Here is a 20,917-nt window from a genome sequence, read left to right as displayed (position 1 = left end):
TTTTATGCAGGTGTAAATACGTTACTGTATTCACCCCATTAGAAGACAAGATTTTTCCCACATTCATCATTCGCAAAAGACAAGGTCACCTTACATTTACAAACTGAACTTTTTTGTTGAGGTCAACATTATTAAATTGTGTGAGTCATTGATACAAGGGTTGTCTTACATTTACAGATGGGTTCATGCACAGATTTTTTCGAAAAATTCGGTAGGGTTGGAAGCACAGCAGTGGTACCAGGCTGGTTGAGCACTAAGAAGAATGTGTAGGCAGGGAGGGGGGGGGGGGGGGGGGGAGGGAGGGGAGTTGTGAGCAGAACACAAATTTTATCATGCTGCCCACTGTGGAAATATATTGACTTTTTATGAACATCTACTGCAATTTGCCTGAATCCATTTGCAGTATGAACTGAACTGGCCAAGAATTGGACCTATACTCATTATAGCCATAAACTTCTGCAGGAGATGGAAAGAGTCTATATAGGGGCGAGTGGCGTGTTTACATGTTTCATTCAGCAATGTAGTCAACAATCACCATGAGGCCTAATGGGAGTGAAAGTGTATCAGCTGCTGATTCTCCATAGCCAATGAGAGATGAGAAGGCAGACAGTATGTTCAGAAGCAAAAAACAAAGGAATATTGTCACAATTACACTTCAATATACGTGCAAAATAGACTATATATTCAGAAAAAATAGCTGTGTTCTCCGGTCCCACCACACCCATAACCACAGTCTCAGGAATCGCAACATATTCGTTACAAGCAGCTAAGTATTTGTGACGGCCAAGACTTCAAAATTTCATTACTGCTGGTTTCACTTGCAGCAACTGCAGCTGCTTTATTGGGTGCCACCCTAGTGATACCATAGGCTGGCTAAAATTGTAAGCAAAGATGGAAGTGAAGATAAGAATTTACATAAACAATTTGTGTATTTCATTTCTCCTTGTATTATTAATATGTAGACAATGAATAAATGGTATAAGTTTAGAATAGATGCAATGTTAATTAATTAATTTATTTATTTTTTTTGCAGAATATCAGTAATGTAATGGTAAGTCTCAAACAATGTCACTTTAGACCTCATACGAAGTGGAGAATCATCCTTAGAAGACCAAAACCATTGCCCTGATCCATTTAACAAGGGAACTCAAACTGTACCAACTGACACATGAACTGCCATGATAGACACCAGTTGTTTTTTAAGTGACTGCAGTAACCACAGGAAATGCAGCATATATCTGTTCTACACAACAAGAAAAATCTTTGCTACAATTTTAACAAATAGGCTTTTGACTGTTTCTGAGAAAACACACACTGAATATCTGTGTAGCCTTCGTGCCTCCATAAATTACAGTGCATATTGTTCTGGATCTGACGGCAGCAAGAGAAATGCAGATAATAATGTGCGCCTTCATTCTTAAGAGGCTCTCACACGTTCAATTGTTATTCTGTCAATACGACTGTCCGGGGACACACATTGATGAACTATCAATATAAGAAATATAGTGGCAGTACTAATGGTCCCAAAACATTCTCAATGCTTTCAAAATGTGATGAGAGTTTGAAGTTCAGTATTGACAGTTTGGCAATATTCTCTGCAGATATGTTGACAGGGCTTCATGAACCAGCCACGTGGCATTAGTGTGCGCTGTTTATGTTTTCAGCTCATTTTCTTACCTATCATACATCAGATTCAATTTCTCAAGTAGTCTTAGAACAGAAATAAAATAATGTCAATGAAGGGACAGTCACTCAATGTGCTTCTTCAGGACAGTCAACATAGGATTCACTGTGGCACTGCTTTCTTCACTGATATGAAAATTTAATACTTGCTTGTTGAACTACACAGCCGTGTAGAAAAACACTTCTACTTCAGAAAGTATGTAATATATATGCAATGACTACTAAGAGGTCTGGTAAATACATGTCAGTCTCATCGTATTTTTTTTTAGTTGAAATTCCGAACACATTCTCCCATGGCAGACACCCGCTTCACAGAGGTTTCCGTAACAACTTTCTAATTGTGTTTGCTGATAATACATCACTAAACTTCAAGCACTCCACTGACCTGCCTGTCACCATAAATCTCAGTTTCTCCTAATCCGTTATGTGCAAAACAGCAGGTAGATGTATACCGCAACTTGTATTTGGTGTCAGACTGCTGGAGACTATGTTCTAGCATGTCACAACTGAATGTTTTAGACTGTGTTGCAACACCACACAACGTTTGACAACGAACGTGTGCCGAAATTGCAGTCGCAATAAATAATATTTTTAACGACCAAATGCGGAATGATTTCACTGAATGATTGCACTAAGGCTGGGGACTGAAGCCAATCTCACATTTTCATCAATTGTAGCCGCTGTATTTTAATCTGCCTTTATTACTTTTTCAGTAATAAAATAAATATTAATATTATTTAAATACAAATTAATCTCCAAGAGTACTAAGTAAAGGGACAAAAGAATGTTATTTCGTAGACTGTTTCGGTCTATGTAAGCTACTGCACGACATTGTTAGCCGACTTCTTTTTCTCACTTGTTACAGTTACTGCTCACTCTTGATGTGAATGGGTCACCAACTTTATTTCTGTTGGTTTAATTGAGGCTGCAGTAATAAGTTTTTTATCTGCACTGGGGGAAGAACATACTGAAAATTCTACAAACTATTCTTTAACCAGAGACATCCCTGTTCCAAGTCAGCACCGATTTCATCCCACAAAATAATTATTTCTCGAAGGTGAAAATGTGTGGGGAGGGGGGGGGAGGGAGAGAGAGAGAGAGAGAGAGAGAGAGAGAGAGAGAGAGAGAGAGAGAGAAATATTAATTAACTGTTTATTAACTGAGAATTCATTAAGAATTGACTTTCAACTAAATAGGCTGTGAGTCTAAATTTTGATCAGAATTTTTTAGTGCAAACAGTTTGCTATTAACCACAAAAACATTTAACTGTGACAGTTTTATGTCAACTTTAAACTTCAATACAACACAGATAATAAAATCTCTGGTGAAATGTTACATGAGCTAGCTGTAACTTTTCCTGATTATTATTAAATCATATTTATGGGTCGTGCTTGTTAGGAAAAGAATGAAATTATTTAACTGAATCTCAATGCAGGCCATCTTAAATAATAGACTCAGACCATTATATAATGGGTGAATGAACAGTGCATTAGCAACACGTCACACCCAGTGCATATTAACAACTATTAAAACAATATATAATAATGAACTGTGTTGCTTGGGGCCAGGTTGTGTATCTCGTGAATGTCTAAATAAGAGCAGAGCAGAGCAATTACAAAGCGAAGCAATAGCAAAATCTTTTCTATAAAAGCGACCCATCAAGATTGCTGTACCCGGCAAAACAACAACAACAACAACAACTGCTACTACTACTACTACTACTACTACTACTACTACTACTACTACCACCACTACTACTACGAAAAGAACCACAAAAATCCTGAGAAATGTATAACAAGACATACTACCAAGTATGATAAGCCAAGACAGAACCGGCTTTAGGACCCAGACCACCTGAAAATTCTGTTCTCTTGATCTCTCATCAACTGCAATTCTCTCTCTTATTTTGCTTCTTTATTTCAGAGCACATCAGCATTAGGAAGTTTTAATATAAACAGAGGACTCTTACGAAACACTTTCGGGTCTCTAGTTTCAATTTCAGTTAGTAAAATAACATGCGACAAGTCATTATTTTCAGCAAACTTGGACCCTTTTCCTCTTTCTTGTTGTTTATTGTTTCTTGCTAGCTATTGCCAAGAAAATTAGGGCATACCAATTCTTTTGTGTGTTTGAGATCATTCTTAACCTTCTTACGACATATTGCTAGCTGATGCCAGACGACAGTAACGATATTATTGATGGTGTGAGAAACGTTTCAGTATATTAAAAATCTGACAAATTAGTATTGTCAAATACTGAATATCTGCTGATTGTTTCTGTGTCTAACACTGTGCCTAAGCCGCACTTCACCTGCCCTACAGATTTTCTTAAGACTGATCAAAGCCCCCCACAGCGGTATGATCTTCGAGTCTTTTTCTAGTGACATCTCCATGTAACTGCCTTAAACAAGGCATGTGCCTGCATTCATTCTCTTTGCTCTGTATGTGGCAGCTATGCTGTAAGTCACATCATTTGAAAATAACAAGTGTGAAAATTAAGTCTATTGAGCTACTCACTTTAAAACAAACTTGAGAGCACTACTTGCAAACAATGGTTTACTTTGATCTAGATCATAGTGTACGATTCATTCTGACACTTACACATATCAGCAAGGAAACAGCAAAATCACTCCCATTTTTTATTTTATGCTTATGACAGCTTCCCAACATTTTGGAAACTTCGTTAATCCAGACAGGACACCTTCATTGTTGAGTTGTCTGATTACTTAAGTCACCTCACTGGAAACTTCATTAATTTTATCAAAATGCTTTCCACTGGGATAAACGAGATTCAGTTAGCGCTTAAAATCTCACATCCAGGTTTCATCAAATGCAAAAATCCTTTTCATAAACTGTTCCTCCTCATGTTCGGTAACACTGAAGCAATTCTTTTGCAACCTGCTTTCTGCTCTCCACACAGATCATACAGAAACCATCTTGCAGCTCGTTGGTTGGTTGGTTGGTTGGTTGGTTGGGAGTGAAAGGGACTAAACTGCAAGGTCATCAGTCCCTTCATCCGTTAAGCAGCAAACAAGGAGCGGCCGAAGAATGAAGGAGGTGAAAGACAAATCCTAGAAAGCCTAAGTGTAACTAAGACAAGAAAAAAAAAAAGAGGGATAAAAGCTAAGGAAAGAAGAAAGCAGAGACAAGTCATTAAAAGATCAGTCAAGAAAAGGCATTAAACCAAGAAATGAAAAAGAATAAAGAAAATTAAAAGGTGACCAGGCTGCACCAAAAACAAGGGCTGATAAGGGACACCTGAGAATGAAAATGTCTGTCTCTGTGTGTGTGTGTGTGGGGGGGGGGGGGGGGGGGGGGCGATGCCCGACAACCCCTCAGGCAGTCAACAAGTCAAAAAAGTCCTTCCTTACACGGATGAGTGGAAACCACCTTCGCAGGCAAAACATAACACCCATCAGCCACCTTGGCGTCATCTGCTAGCACCAAAGGTAGCTTGTCACGAAGATTCAGATGCCACCTCAAAGCAGCCAAATTAGGGCAGTCTATGAGTAATTGGGCCACCATCAGGTGGGCTCCGCATCGGGAATGAGGAAGATCCTCATGTCGGAGAATGTGACTACAGGTCAGCTAAGTGTGGCCAATGTGGAATCGACAAAAGACGGTGAATCCCCGGCAAGAAGCACACAAGGAAGACTGCCATGGGGTCATGGTCTCCTTAATAGTCCTCAGTTTGTATGGGGAGATCAGAGCAGACCATTCTGAGTTCCAGACATCCAGCAATCAATGGCATATAAATGACCGAAGGTCTGGTTCTGGGACTCCCATTTCTAGAAGCGGCATCCTGATGGCCAGCTTGGCCAATCGGTCAGCTATTTCATTTCCCAAAGTCCCATCATGATCAGGAGTCCAAATGAAACCAGCTGGCAGTGCAGCTTGATGGAGGTCAGAGACACAATCCCAGATGCCCGTAATCAGTGAGTGAGGAGACCAGCACTGGTCTATAGCCTGAAGGCTGCTAAGGAGTCACTATAGATTAGGATACTCTTACCAGTGCAAGAATGAATGTAGCCAAGTGCTAATTTAATGGCCATTAATTCAGCAATGAAGACACTGCATCCGTTTGGCAAAGAGTGGAGTTCACTGCACCATACATGTGTGTATGCAAAGCCTGTTCGTCTCTCGACTGTTGAACCTCTGTGAATAACAATCCCGAACCAGGATATGTCTCAAAGTCAGTCAAGCACAGGCGGTAAAAAATTGTAGGGCTATGGAATCTTTTGGACCAAAGGAGACTTATGGCCAAATCCAGGGTCAGGGCACAAGCCATGGGGGCAGATGCGATGTCTCCCTAACCAAAGGTGACAGTGAAGGAAGTTGCAGTTCCGAACACACACACAGCAAGCATTCAGCAGATGTAAACCCAGTTCTGGGCCGCCATTTTGCAAGGTGGAGTTCCCTTACAGGGAAAAGGACACAGTAGTTTGGGATGTTCTGGGAAGTTACGGATGCATATAGTGTGATTCAGCAGCTGTTATTGGCAACTGATAGGTAATGAAGGAACTCCAGCCTTGACTGGTAGGCTGTTCAAGGGGATCAGTTCGGAAGGCTTCTGTGACGAGTCGGACCCCAAAATTACAACAGGGTCCAGTAAAGTGAAGTGTATTGAAGTGTCACCAGCACTTTCACTTAAGTTGGCAAAGATGAGGAAGTGACATCAGTTGGGAATCTAAGATCAGTCCCAAAAAGCAGTGCATCTCAACTACAAGAAATAATTGATTGTCCAGGTAAAGCTCTGGGTGTGGGTGGGCAGTACAAGGGCAACAGAAGTGCATGACAAGTCTTGGCAGCTGAAAACTGAAAGCCATGGGTGAGAGCCCATGACTGCCCCTTTTGTATGGCGCCATGCAGGCAACGCTCAGCAACACTCATACTAGAGCAATAATAAAAGCAAAAAATTGTCAGCATATTCAGAGCGTGATATCAAAGACCTCACAACTGCCATTAGGCTACTGATGACAACTAAAACGAGGGGGACACTCAGTACAGAGTCCTGCAGGGCTCCACTCTCTTGGGAAAGGGAGGGGGGTACTTAGTGAAGTACCCACTTGAATAACGAATGTGCAGTAAGACACGAAGTTCTTGGCAGAAATCAGGAGTGGACCCCAGACAACAATCATGTAATGTAGTAAGGATGTGGTGATCCCATGTCATGCCCTAAATAAGCCTTCTGTAGATCGAAAGAGACAGCAATGAGGTGCTGACAACATGCAAAGGCCATTTAGATGGTGGACTCTAGCAGCGGGCTGCCAAAAGGCCCCAAGACTCAAAGAGCCAACACAGCCGCTTGCTCACCATGTGTTCAAGCAACTTACAGAGAATGTTGGTAAGCCTGACTGAGCAATAACTGCCAATCTTCACGCGGTTCTTACCCAGTTTCAGTACCGGAACTATAGCGCTTTCTCGCCACCGTGATAGGAACTCACCTTCGTTGCATATTCGATTAAAGAGGGCAAGGATGTGACACTGACAATCCTCTACGAGATGTTTCAGCATCTGATTGTGGATGCGGTCTGGCTCTGGCGCCGTCAGGACAGTGGACTAGGGCACTGAAGAGTTCCCACTCACTGAACAGAGAGAGAGAGCATTATATGGCACCAGGTGGCGGATAGTAGAAGACAAGCGCATTTGCTCCCCCACTTTTTAATGAATCGAAACGACACAGATATGCAATCATAATGCTCAGCAAAATGTTCGGTGACAGTGTCTGGATGAATGGCACTTCTGGATCAGTATAAACGGCACCATCAAAGGAAATATTTGAAATATCTGCAAGGAACTGGAAGCTACAGAAGTATCTGACCTTTGCCCGTAAGTGTGATGGAGAGGTATATGATCCAATGATGGAAACATACCATTTTGTGAGGTACTGAACATGGCTACAGAGCTGTTTAAAGGCAATGAGGTACTCCAGTGAAAGATGCCGTTTATGGTGTTGGAGAGCCCACCCATGATCTCCAATGGCAGCAGCGATCTTTGGGGGTCCAGCAGGGTACTGTTTCCCCAGGGAGATGAGAAGTTTTGGGTGGCTGCCTAAAGAATGGCTGCCATCCTATGCTGATTGGCCACATTGATACTATCTTGCAGGGGCGGGGGGGGGGGGGGGGGGCTAAGGACGACAGCAGAGGTGAATTCATCCCAGTCAGCATTACAGAGAAACCATCTGGGTGGGCGTATAGGGGAGCAATGCTGAGGGAGAGGCAGGAAGATCAGGAACTGGTCACACCGTACAGATCATCGTGGACCCTCCAGTGGATAGATGGTAGAAGACCAGAGCTGCAAAAGAGAGATCAGTGGCCGAATAAGTGTGGTGGCACCAGACGAAGAGGCGAAGATTGAGCTGTGCTAGTATAGATGTTTCTTTACTGTGGCCAGTGTTCATTGTACCTCCATGCAAAGAGTTATGGGCATTGAAGTGCCCAACAGTAGGAAAGGTTGAGGGAGCTGAGAGAGTAATGCAGACATACATCCTGGGACAAAACATCATGAGGAGGAAGACAAACATTACAGTTGGTAAAATCCTGATGTGCCCTTACCCGAACAGCCACAGCCTCCAAGGGGGTATCAAGAGGCACAAGTTAACTATATACAGAGTTCACACACATGTGCAAACTCTGCATGATACTCTCTCATAGTTGGTACAATTCTTAAAAATAACCTCAGCAGCCTTGAAGGGCAGGGGTCTGATTTGCTGGACACCACATTTCCTGCATGGCAATACAGAATGCAAAGTACTTAAAAGCTGCCATAGCTCAGCCAGGTGGTGGAAAAATCCATTACAATTCCACTGGAGGGTCAGACTGTCTAAATATTCTGGGGGCATGAAGCGACTGGAGGTGGGGACAAATTATGAACCACAGTCATGTGCTGCCACCAACAGACACCAGGGGATATAATGACATAGGCTCTGCGGCAAATTGCCTGGGGACATCTGGTTCCTTAGGAGCCACATGGATTTCCATCTTGGGCAAAGGAGTACATGCAGGGTCCAGTGGCATGGGGACCACCAGAGTTTCCTTTGTGTCTTAGACAACTTTTTTTGGTCCTCTTCCTCCTCAGAAGACAAGGACTGAGGTTTCCCAAACTGGTTTCAGGGACAGGGGAAGAACAAGAGTCCAATGGTAAGCAGGCTGTCATTCCTTCAGTCACTGGTTGGTGTCTGGCTGTGGACCAGCTGGAACCATGCTAGGAAGAGTCCCAAGGAACCTCTTTCCAGCTAGAGAAGTTGCAGGAATATGAGGTATCTCCAGCTGGGGGATGGGGACCGATGTCGCCGGCAAGTGGGAGTCAATGGCCTGATGTGCGGCCTTAACTACCTGGAGAGGCATGTATTATCAGACAACTCAGAGTTCACTGTAAGAAGTGCAACAGAGGAGAGCACCATTGCTAGAGAAGGTGAGAATGTTGTGACTGTAGTGCAAGACTGAGTAATTTCTATGCGATTAAGATGCTCAAACTTTTTTCTGGCCTCTTTGTATGGGGACTTGTCTGGGGTCTTTTAGTCTTATTTTCCTTTCATGCTTAAAAATGGAGCAATCTGGAGAGCATGGAGAGTGGAGATCGCCGCAGTTTACACACGTGGAAGGGGCAGCACATGGAACATTTGCGTCAGAGGACGTCCACAATCCCTGCAGATGGGAGGCAATGGACCGGGAAGACACACATCCAAACTTCAAAGTTCAGACAACTGAAGCTTCTCACTTCATACAATTGAAGCTTCTCTTAGGAGAAGGAACATAGGGTCTCACGTCACACCGGTAGGCCATCACCTTGACCTTCCCAGGTGATGTATCACCCTCGAAAGCCATGACGAATGCCCGACTAGCAACTCCATTTTACCTTGATTCCCTATGGACACGATGGACGAAGTGCACACTCTGTCGCTGTAAGTTGGGCCACAGCTCATCAGACTGCAAAAGAAGACCACAGGGAAAGATAAAGCCCTGGACCATACTGTGACTCCTGCGGGGACAGACAGTCCTAGGTATGTCACCCAACTTTTCACAAGAGAGCAGCGCTTGGCCTGGAGGAAACCACTCTTCACCTTAAATATGGCTGCAACTTCCCACTATTTTTTATCAATGTGTTCACAAAAAAATAAAGGTTTTTGTGGCCAAAAAGGTGTCCCCATCAAGAGCAGGAATTTGGGGATGAGGATTTTGCTCCTTATCTAGTCCTGTGTGCCTCCAACGGTATAGCCAATGAAGGTAACACGTTGGGATCGTTCTTTGTTGCATCATACACGTCCTTTCCATACGAAGAGACTTCTGGGGCCATGTGACCACCAGCAGGAGAAAGTTTAAGTCGCTTCATATGCGAACTATCTGCCATGGTGCCCCCTACTCCGAATGGAGGTTCTCCTCATGGGCACCATAGCCACAGCTACTTGGCCAGTAATCTGTTTCTTGGAGTCCCCATGCCCCAGTCATGATGGGCACATGCTCTACAGCATACTTGGGGAGTGTGCAGCGCAGGCACCAACAGTGTGATCCCCGCACGGTAAGGGGGCTGAAACTCCAGTTTACATTATCATAACTGAAGTTGCTGCCAGATGTCCCCCACAGTGGCTCACTGCTCTTCAGTGAGCATGTGTATGGCTGCCACAGGGCCCCAGCTACCACCATGCAGTTACTTGACACTTTCCCTCCTCCTTTCCCCCCCCCCCCCCACCCCCATCCTCCCACCTCCCACCCACCACGTTGGGATGGCTACCGTGCTGGGGTTTGGATGCACAACAAAAGGAAAGAAAAGGGAGCCACGGTGGAAGGGCACAGGGACAGAGCATACACCACAGTAGGTGACCTTCCCTGAACGACACTCACTCCTATAAAATTTGGGAAAGACAGCAGGTCACGCCCAATAATGGGGATCATAAATTGTTAATGGAATGTGAAGACAGCACCAGCAGTGAAACTGGAAATCAAGTAACAACACTGTTAACCAAGTCCAGGCAGGTTCAGGTTTGCAGCACAGAAAGAGGAAGTAGTGCTGCAAAGGCTGGGACCCTGTGGCAGCCATGCACATACTCACCTAAGAGAAGTGAGCCAGGTTGGGGGACATCTGGCAACAACTTCAGTTATGATACTGTAAACTGGAGTGACAGACTTTACAGCCTCACATGCAATTTCCTAGCAAGCTTTTTGTCAATCTTCTCTCAAACTGCCATTAATGATAAAATTAGGATGTGTAGTCTGTTGCAACTGATGGCCTTCCACTTCTTGGATTGTCCACAGTGTTTACCCGATCTTCATGGAAACTAACAGGTCTCTGTGATACTGTGCTTTAGACACACTACACTATTCCCAGACTCCTGAAGTGCTGTAAATTTCCATTTGATTCTTTCCATGTAGGGATTTGATTTTGATATATGAATGCTAGCCACAATGTGTAATCTGACCTGACTGGGTTTCAGCTTCCATTTTAAAACTGAATTACTCATGACACCAAGTCTCTCACACCTAACATGAATTTCAACTTGATCATGCTACCATAATGGTTGCACATGTGCCGTGTGCAGGACTTTTGAAATTATACTTGTACAATACCTGTAAGTCATATAGCTACTGCATTAGTCACATTTCCACCCCTTCGCGACAGAGCATGTCAAGGTATAGAAACATATTAGTAACACACATGAACACACTGCCACTTTTGAGCTGTAAATACCACATAAATGCTCCACTTCGGACAAATGACAGACAAAGCTTTCTCAGGAAATGAAAACTACGCATCAAAATACCATCAAGCAAGGTGTGTGTGTGTGTGTGTGTGTGTGTGTGTGTGTGTGTGTGTGTGTGTGTGAGAGAGAGAGAGAGAGAGAGAGAGAGAGAGAGAGAGAGAGAGAGAGAGACTGCAGATATTATAAGTCTTAGCCAACTACAAATGTTCAAAGTAATAGTGCACACAGTACCAACCAAAATTTACAAAATTACTAAAAATTGTATATAACTTTCACTCTCTGTTGAAGACCATCAACGGACCAGTAATCAAATTATGTGTAGCATTTCCTTAATCAGTGCTTTGTCTCAATGTTTTGACAAAGCCCTATACACATGTTTCACTTTACACAAACAATCTTGAAACTAACCGACTGTCCATTGCTGAGTTTTAACACAACTTGCCCCTTGTCCGCGTCAACTTCTTTGACTTCAGCATTTGGAATCACATTCACTCCTTCTGCTTTCACTTTGTTCATGGTCCACTGACTTAAATATTCAGGTAAAATTTTTCCCAAAGTACCACTTTCTGGAAATATCTGCTGCACCTTCACACCTTCCTTGCAGCCTGGAAAAAATAACTATAAAATGTTGGCACTTATAATGAAACTAGTCAATATAATTTGTTACAACAACATACCATGGCGAGCTAGAGCACACGCTAGTTCAGTTCCGAGAAATCCACCACCAATAACTGCAATATTTTTAACACCTTTATGAACTACTGCATGGAGTTCTTCAAAATCATAAACATCCCTAAATAATGTAACTTTTTCTTGAATCAGATCATTTGCTTTCTCAAAGACTGGCAAGTTTTTTGGGCTGGCTCCTGCAATAACAAAAAATCTATGAAATGCAATAAGACTACCTAAAATAAAATTGTATAGTATGTAAAAAGAAGATTATTTTCTACTCACCAGTAGCTATAAGGCACTTCTTAAACCTAATTTCATGTCCATCTTCAAGATATGCTATTTTCTCAGTAACATCTACCTTTTTAACATTCCAACCTCGTGCTACAGCAACACCTCCATTGGCCTGTTCCATTAAACATTTGCAATCAACATAAAAGTCTTCTGGTTCATAAAAAAGACTTCTCTCTGTACCATTCCACTGCTTGAAAAGTAGCTTTTTGGAAGCTTCATCATCTTCATTAAACCACAGTTCCTTTGATAATGGAGGTCTCATGTAAGGATAACAACTCTCATTTGAAACTATAAGCACCTGTAAAAAACCAACTAAACTTAAAGTATTAATTTTATGGTTATCTTAATGGTTCAACAAAAGCGAAAAGTTACAATTATTTACACTGCAATCAAAGATATTTTTATACAAAGAGAGAATAGAAGTCAAAAGTCCGAACTTTAGTGCATCCATTTCCAGAAACCATGAACAATTATTTTTCAGATAATATGATGTCGACAGCAGAAAGGTGTATACTGAAGTTAATTGTGTTGTTAGGAAACAATTCACATATAATGCCATCTGTGTTAATAACTTCTGTTGTAATTTGACATCTGCATGCAATACTTCAGATGTACTGCGGTATTTTGTTGTTATAAAGGAATGTATCACCCTAGTGACAGCAATAGAAATTGCAACAAGTAAGCATGTATCTACTACTGAATGAATGAAGCAAACACAGCCACACTAAATACCACATTTGCCCCATCATAAGACAAGGTTTTTTCTCAAACTTCATCATTTAAAAAATACAGTCATCCTACATCTGGAGATAAAACTGCTGCAGCAGAGGTCAACGTTTTTACATTGTGTAACAAATCAGTATAGGGATCACTTTACATTTAAAGGTGAAGCTTTGAAGTGTTGGCAATTGAATTCATGTGACCTTTTAAGAATTCTGGAGGGTTAGAGGGGGAACAGTGACACCAGTTTGGCTGAGAAAGAGGATTAATATGGGGAGGGAGAATTATGAGCAGACATACCACATACTTTGGCTTATTATGACCATCTACTACAGTTTGTCAATACCCATTTAGTGTCAAAATTTAACTGACTTTAAAATTGGACAAATATTCAGCAACAGTATATGTTTCTGCAGGAAACAGCGAAAGTCTACATAGGGGCCAGTGGCATACCTACTGAATTTACCCGAGTATAAGATGAGGTTTTTTCCCCCAAATTCGTCATTCAAAAAATACACACTCATCTTATATTCGCAGATTAAACTATTGCTATTGAGGTCAACATTTTATGTTGTTCAGTGGAGTACAAAGGGTCAGTCTTACATTTATAGCAGTCATATTTATATATGAAGCTTTGGCTACTGAGGTCACGTGCAGATGTATTTTGAAGAATGTTGGAAGGTGATACTTGCGTTCCAACAGGCTCAAGATTTCCTGGTACGCCAAAGTACTCAATACAATATCGACGTTGCACGAGCAATGACGTGACACTGACTCGTGAGGCACTAGTGCAAGAGATAAGCAAGAAACTATGAACTAGTCACTACAACTGTTGTGGCGTAACAAACGAGCTACGCCACACTGAGAAGGAAGCCGAAAGGCACGCGTACACACACGCCGACTGGCGTCAAGTCTGGAACAGGAGACTTAATGAAAGCGATAAAGAAAATACGTAGCTTTGGAATATACTTAACTTTTAATGCTTCCTTTGGTACATCTCTCTTGACTATACAAATGAGACTCTTAAGATACATGCACTGATACAATTGGCGCCTTGCTAAGTCGTAGCCATTAACTTAGCTGAAGGCTATTCTAACTGTCTCTCGGCAAATGAGAGCAAAGGCTTCGTCAGTATAGTCGCTAGCAACGTCGTCGTACAACTGGGGCGAGTTCTCATACGTCTCTCGAGACCTGTCGTGTGGTGGCGCTCGGTCTGCGATCACACAGTGGCGACACGCGGGTCCGACATGTACTAATGGACCGCGGCCGATTTAAGCTACCACCTAGCAAGTGTGGTGTCTGGCAGTGACACCACAACAACAGTCTAGTGCTCTGTTTGGAATAAGGTGTTTTTGTGAAACACAGGAGAAAATGGTATTAAATTACATAGTATTAGAAACAGTAATTCTGCTTTTTAAGTAAAGGTAACATTCAAACGTGGCAACGGCCTTGCCGCAGTGGCTACACCGGTTCCCGTGAGCTCACCGAAGTTAAGCGCTGTCGGGCGTGGCCGGCGCTTGGATGGGTCACCATCCCGCCGCCATGTGCTGTTGCCATTTTTCGGGGTGCACTCAGCCTCGTGATGCCAATTGAGGAGCTACTCGACCGATTAGTAGCGGCTTCGGTCAAAGAATACCGTCCTAACGGTCGGGAGTGCGGTGTGCTGACCACACGCCCCTCCTTATCCGCATCTTCCTCGGAAGATGACACGGCGGCCGGACGGTCCCGGAAGGGCCACTTGTGGCCTAAAGACGGAGCTTTTTTTTTTTTTAACATTCAAACGTGATAATGTTGTCCTTCAAAAACATTACTAGATTCTGAAACCAGATCAATATTTATTGGAATACGAGGGACTAAAGATTTACTAAGTGGGCTGCAAATGAGAAAATCGGTTGCTGTTCACGTATCAGAATACTGGGTGAAAACGTTACCACATTTTACTCAGCGTCAGAACATGATGGTGACACTCAGATGAAAAAAGAAGGAAAATTAATTCAGAATGAAATGCCTAACAAACAAAATAAATAATATTTAACTAACTGTTGTCACAAGAATAAATTATAGTGGCAGGACCTGCAGTGGTGATACTACCAACAGATATCACTAGATCACGGGACGAGTAAAAGTTTGAGAATGGGACTGAACTGTGATCTTTTATTAAGGCACAGTGGAACCTTGCTAATTGAAGTTGCCTCATAACACACAATTTACATAAAGAGCAAAATAAACTGTAAAAAAAGTGACTTGCTTAGCGAGTGATGTTTCACATAGTGAGTGACTATGATTTAGTGAGACATTAACAGCCACACCAGCCATTCCTGCGTGGCAAGGGAAACATTCAACAATATGAACACCTTTCACTGTCAGCAGCAGCAGCACATGAACAATGTCTTTAGTATGTACTGCTGTTTGGGTGTAGCACTCTTTCTGCTACCATCTTAGTGCAGGTTTTAATCACGTATTTTTTCTAAACTTGTGTTCACACCGTGTTGTGGGTGTGTGAATTTTAATAGCCTTCATAGAAACATCTCCGAAGATAAATCTGGAAGAAGATGACCGTAAGAGAACGAAGATGACCTTAGAAATAAAACATAAAATCACTGAAAAACTTGAACGTGTCGTGAGCATTACTGATTTAGCAGGCACATACAACTGGCCTAAATCAACTATTTGCATTCTCCTCAAGAACAGGGACAAGACCAATGAGACAGATGCTTCATAGGAAGTGACAAGAGTATCTAAACAACAGTTTCGTATTGTGGACAATGTCGAAAGGTTGCTTCTTATATAGATAAATGGAAGGCAATTGCAAGGCGACACTATTAACAAGAACATCATTTGTGAGAGGAAGGTGCGAATGAATGAAGACACTAGGATCATCAGCAACCAAAGAAGTGTTTAAGGGAAGCCACGGGTTGTTCTAGAAGTTTAAGAGAAGAACTGGCATCCACAGCATTGTGAGGCATGGCGAAGCAGCCAACTCAGACACAAAGGCAGCAGAGAACTTAATCAGCAACTACAAGATGCTCGTAGATTCTGATGGTTATCTGCCACAATAGGTTTTTAATTGTGATGAGACAGTTCTTTTCTGGAAAAGATGTCGACGCGGACCTTCATAACAGCGTAACTGCTTCGCACAGTTATTCTGTGCAATGAAAGTGGAAGTTCGAAAATTAACTGCTGCTTGTGCACCATTCAGAAACTCCACGAGCCTTCAGTACAGTACAGAAGAGCAAGTTAAATGTGATGTGGAGGTGCAACAACAAGGCTTGGGTGACACATTATCTATTTTGTGATTGGATCAATCCAGTGTTCGGTCCTTTACTCTGAAGAAGTATTTTCTTGAGATGAATCTGTCACTCCATGTCTTTCTTGTTATGGACAACGCTCCAGTCCATTCTCCATGCCTACAAGACCACCTGCTTGAAGAATTTCAATTCATCAAGATCCAATTTCTGCTTCCCAACACCACACTGCTACTCCAGCCTATGGACCAGCAAATTATTTCTACCTTTAATTAGTTCTACAATGTAGCACTCTTCAAGCATTGCTTTGAGTTGACTTAAGCTACCAATCTCACTCTCAGAGAGTTTTGGAAATATCACTTCAACATTGTTGCCTGCACCAAGACGATCAAAAAGGTGTGAGAAGGGATTACCTAGAGAATCCTCATTTCTGCTTGGAAGAAGCTTTGGCTGGAATATGTTGAATGTCTTGTGGAAGATCACAGATCACAGCCAAGGAATGACCAATGAAGAGCTTATGGAGTTGTGTGTTTCAGAGCATGAAGGTGTGTAGAGGAGTTCTTCAGAGGAGGAGGAAGAGGAGGTTGGTTGGTTGGATTGGAGAAGGGACCAAACTACGCCGTCATCAGTCCCTCCGACCTAGGAATAACTAAAACCGATAAAACCTCACACTCTAAGAGCGAACTACAATGGCCATAAAATTACAAATTATTGACACAGTAGGAAGGAAGAAGGTGGAAGAAGAGAGAAGGGAAAGAAAGTGACTACTGACAGGGGCATGCAGGAAGAAGCACAGGTAGACAAGATAGACACTCAAGCAGGGTGTATACGCGGACAAGGAAAAAAAATTTCCAGATTTTCCCAGATTTCCTGGTAAAAGCACACTTTCTCCCAGATGAAAAAACACTTTTTCCATGTTATTAAGTGACAGTATATTTTCCCTCAGAACTGTGAAACTTATCAATCCTTTTGAATGGTTATGTTTTTATACAAGGGCGTAAAATTTCGTGGCACTTTCGAAAATGAAACTCAGGGAAGAAAACCCCTTTTGGAAAGATTTTTGATGTGCAGCAACATGTACGCTGCATATTTTCGTATTACAAAAGTATAAATTCGAATTCCATCAAACACCGCATGTTACTTTCCGAACCACTGTAATCAAGATTGCGATGTGCTTTTGTAAGCCAGACATAGCTCATGTCACGTGATCTCACCAGCCGATGACAGCGGATATTCAGACCCCAGGACATGTGATGCAGTCAGCTAATAGCAACATCAATGTTAAGTAGCGCGGATACACAAACGGGAAAAGTTAATGTTTTAAATTAATATACATAGTGTTGCTACAAGAAAAGCAAAGCTTTCACATATAATATTGATCTCTAAGGTTAATAAGCTGCAAGAGAAGCTAAGCTTTCACATATAACGTTGATCTTTTTTTCCGCGTTCCCCTTTAAGATATATCACACAAATGTGCCCCTCAAATTTTTAGCCGAGCCCAGTGGCTTGTCCACAAAGCTTTCCACAAATAAATTAGCTACCGCAGAGGAGAGAGAGCTTCCCATAGCACTACATCAATTTGGTTATAGTAACGACATGAATGTCTGATCATCTGGGCTCAAAATACTTTTAAATGGCTCGTCATCAAACGCTCTGCGATTTAAGAAATTCATTGTGCATTCTCGCACATAGTTCAATTTGCGTAGAAGAAAATTTACTTTGAAAGTAACGCTTTTCAAACCACCATTCGCAATATTTTCCTGCGACCTGTTAGAAATAGGTTCGTTTCAGTAGTTGTCAGACAGCGCCAGATAACAGGCACCATCGCGCTTTGGCAGCCCATATGTTCGTACGTGTAAAACATTAAAAGATCTTACATTATGTCATAAAAAAGAAGATATCAGAGGATACTCCAAGAGCATCGGAATTTTGAGAACCATACAAAAATGGCACACTTACGTTTCATACTTTAAGAGCACATTCGTATATCCAGATTCCCAATGATGTAGGCCTCGACCTGATATTAAGCTTTCAGTGTGGGTTTCGGGATGTAAATTTTCTTGGAGTACCAGTACTGTATAAACTCATTTTTGATTCTTTATTATGGCATAATGCCATACGTGCTAGAAGATGAAAACGTGCACTTAAAATGCAGCAAGCATTTGAAATTAGCAAATAGTATGGAGCTAAACACTTCGTTTCTAACACATTGACTGCCTCAGCGTAAAAGATTAATAAAAACCGAATTTCTTTAGCAAACCGACAAAAATAACTTCATTGTTCTGCAAGGCAATTAATGCATGAGTGTCAGAAAAGTGGAAATAAAATAAAATCTGAAACTAATAACATATATTAGCCTTCCGTAATTATGTGAATGTATTTCAATTCACTTGATAGCTCCCGGCCAAAGAAATCCGTTTTGTTTTCATTTGACTTAACAGCAGTAAACGAAGAGGAAACAGCAAAATCACTAAATGTAAAAACGGGTCATGTGGAGACTACACACTTCCTTACTACAACTCAGACTGCTCTGAGCATCAGCCCCGGATCTACGATATTTCCTAACCAGGGCAATACTAAGGTAGTGCATGCGGTCTGCTCATAACTACTAAAACGAATCTAATGTAAACAGTTGTGAAGTCACGCTCATCGGAAGCAGTTTTTTGTTGTTATGAAGCATTGCATAGTCTTCCTAAAGCCTTTGACCCATTTTGCTGTTGGCAAACAGCTTGTATGAGCACTGTGTTTTGTTGTATATGGCACATTTCCTTTGCAATTTATGTTTTATTTTCATATTTTTTCTCATTCTAGTTTTATTGTTGCAGTATTATTCTGCAGTAGCAGGGTACAGAGTATCGATTCCTACCTGTCAAAATTACAAAAATTTAACTGAAAACTAAAACAACGAAAAATTCCCGGAATTCTAAAAAATTCCCGGGTTTTTCCAGGTTTTCTCACCGGATGAAAAAATTCCCAGGTTTTTCTCGGATCTCCTGGCTGTCCCGGGTCGTATACACACTGTCAAGATACAACAGACCCCATAAAGATAGGAGCGGGAAGGCAGAGAGCGGGGATGAACCACCAAGCCCAATCGAAGCCAGTCCAATAGTGGTGAAGGGGCAAGCACGACAGCCTGCCATCCCCCTCCACCCACCAATAAGGTTGAAGGTCCCACCCTTAAATAAAGCAATAAAAACCCCCATCACGAAGAAATCGTAAAACTAGATTAGCCGCTGAGGCATTGTCAGCTAATGCCAGAGGTAGTGAATGAGGAAAGTTAAAAGTCCGTTGCTGGGCGGCTAAGTCGGGACAGTCCAGTAAGAGTTGAACCACAGTGAACATTGATCCACAACGACAGGGGGAGGGGGGGAGGGGGGGGGGAGAAGATAACCGTGAGTCAGCTAAGTATGGCCGATGTGGAGGTGGCAAAGGATGAAAGAGGCTTTGCGAGAGGCCCACAAGGAGGACCGCCACATCGTTGTAGAATCCTTTATCGCCCTGAGCTTGTTCGACGAAGAAAGAGAGTGCCATTCTGCATTCCAAAGTGCAAAAACCTGACAACGTAATGCCAATAGCAAGAGATGGACCGTAAGTAGCCAATTTAGCCAGTCGATTGGCAAGTTCATTGCCAGGGACCCCAACATGGCCTAGCGTCCAAATTGAAACCCACGAGCATCTACGTTGATCAAGGAGAGACAGGGAGTCCTGAATAGCTATGACCAACGGGTGGTGAGGGAAGCACTGACCAATAGCTTGCAAACTGCTCAAGGAGTCACTACAGATAGTGAAGGACAGTCCAGAACTGAAGCAGATATGGTCCAGTGCGCGCAAGATGGCTACCAATTCTGCAGTAAAAACACTGCAGCCATCTGGCAAGGAACGAAGATCCACGTATCTCGCAGAGGTGTAAGCATAACTAGTGTGACCAGCAACCATGGAGTCATCAGTATAAATCACTTCTGAACCCTGGAATAAACTGAGGAGACAGTAGAATTGGTGGCAAAGGGCCTCCGGAAGGACAGAATCCTATGAATTGATGGAGAGAGAAAGACAGAGCTGTGGCCGAGATGCACCACGGAGGGGTACGTGCCTGAGTGGAGAAAAGAGGTGGTAAAGGGAAGTGCTGGAGCTCAGAAAAGAGCGACTGAATGCGGGCAGCCATGGTAAGCCCACATCGTGGTCGCCACTGCAGGAGGTTGATCTCCGTGTCTGGATAAAAAGAGACCATAATTAGGGTGCTTTGGGGTGCGGCGAATGCGGAGCACATAAGATATCAGCTGTTGTTGGCGCAAAACTCACAGTGGTGGAAGCCCCGCCTCTGCGAGAAGGCTAATCACGGGGCTAGTCTGGAAGGCACCAGTCACCAGTAGTACCCCACAATGGTGGATGGGGTCTAGATCTGCAATGTCGAAGGTGACGCAGAACCATAGACAGGACTCAAGTAGTCTGAACGAGACTGGACCAGCGCTTTGTACAATGGCAGGAGAATAGAGCAGTCTGCACCCCAGGTGGTATTGCACAGACATCTACAAACATTGAGATGTAACCAGCATGTCCTCTTCAGGGAGCAATGTCAATGGGCATGAAAGACCAGACCCAAGAAGCGATGG

At 42.6% G+C, this 20,917-nt stretch overlaps 1 protein-coding gene across 1 annotated transcript in view; it reads right to left on the bottom strand.

The window, feature by feature from the left end:
• Positions 1-20,917, bottom strand: part of LOC126198593 (apoptosis-inducing factor 1, mitochondrial) — a 127,032-nt gene that overhangs the window by 62,436 nt on the left and 43,679 nt on the right. Inside the window, exons 5-7 of the mRNA XM_049935042.1 lie at positions 12,334-12,640; positions 12,057-12,245; positions 11,788-11,984 (exon numbers count right to left, since the gene is read on the bottom strand). Coding sequence (XP_049790999.1) covers positions 11,788-11,984; positions 12,057-12,245; positions 12,334-12,640 — 693 coding nt within the window. The remainder of the gene's footprint in view (positions 1-11,787; positions 11,985-12,056; positions 12,246-12,333; positions 12,641-20,917) is intronic.

Source organism: Schistocerca nitens, chromosome 8 (assembly GCF_023898315.1).
Source record: "Schistocerca nitens isolate TAMUIC-IGC-003100 chromosome 8, iqSchNite1.1, whole genome shotgun sequence".
Taxonomy (NCBI): Eukaryota; Metazoa; Arthropoda; class Insecta; order Orthoptera; family Acrididae; genus Schistocerca; species Schistocerca nitens.
This window is presented reverse-complemented; position numbering and strand designations above follow the sequence as displayed.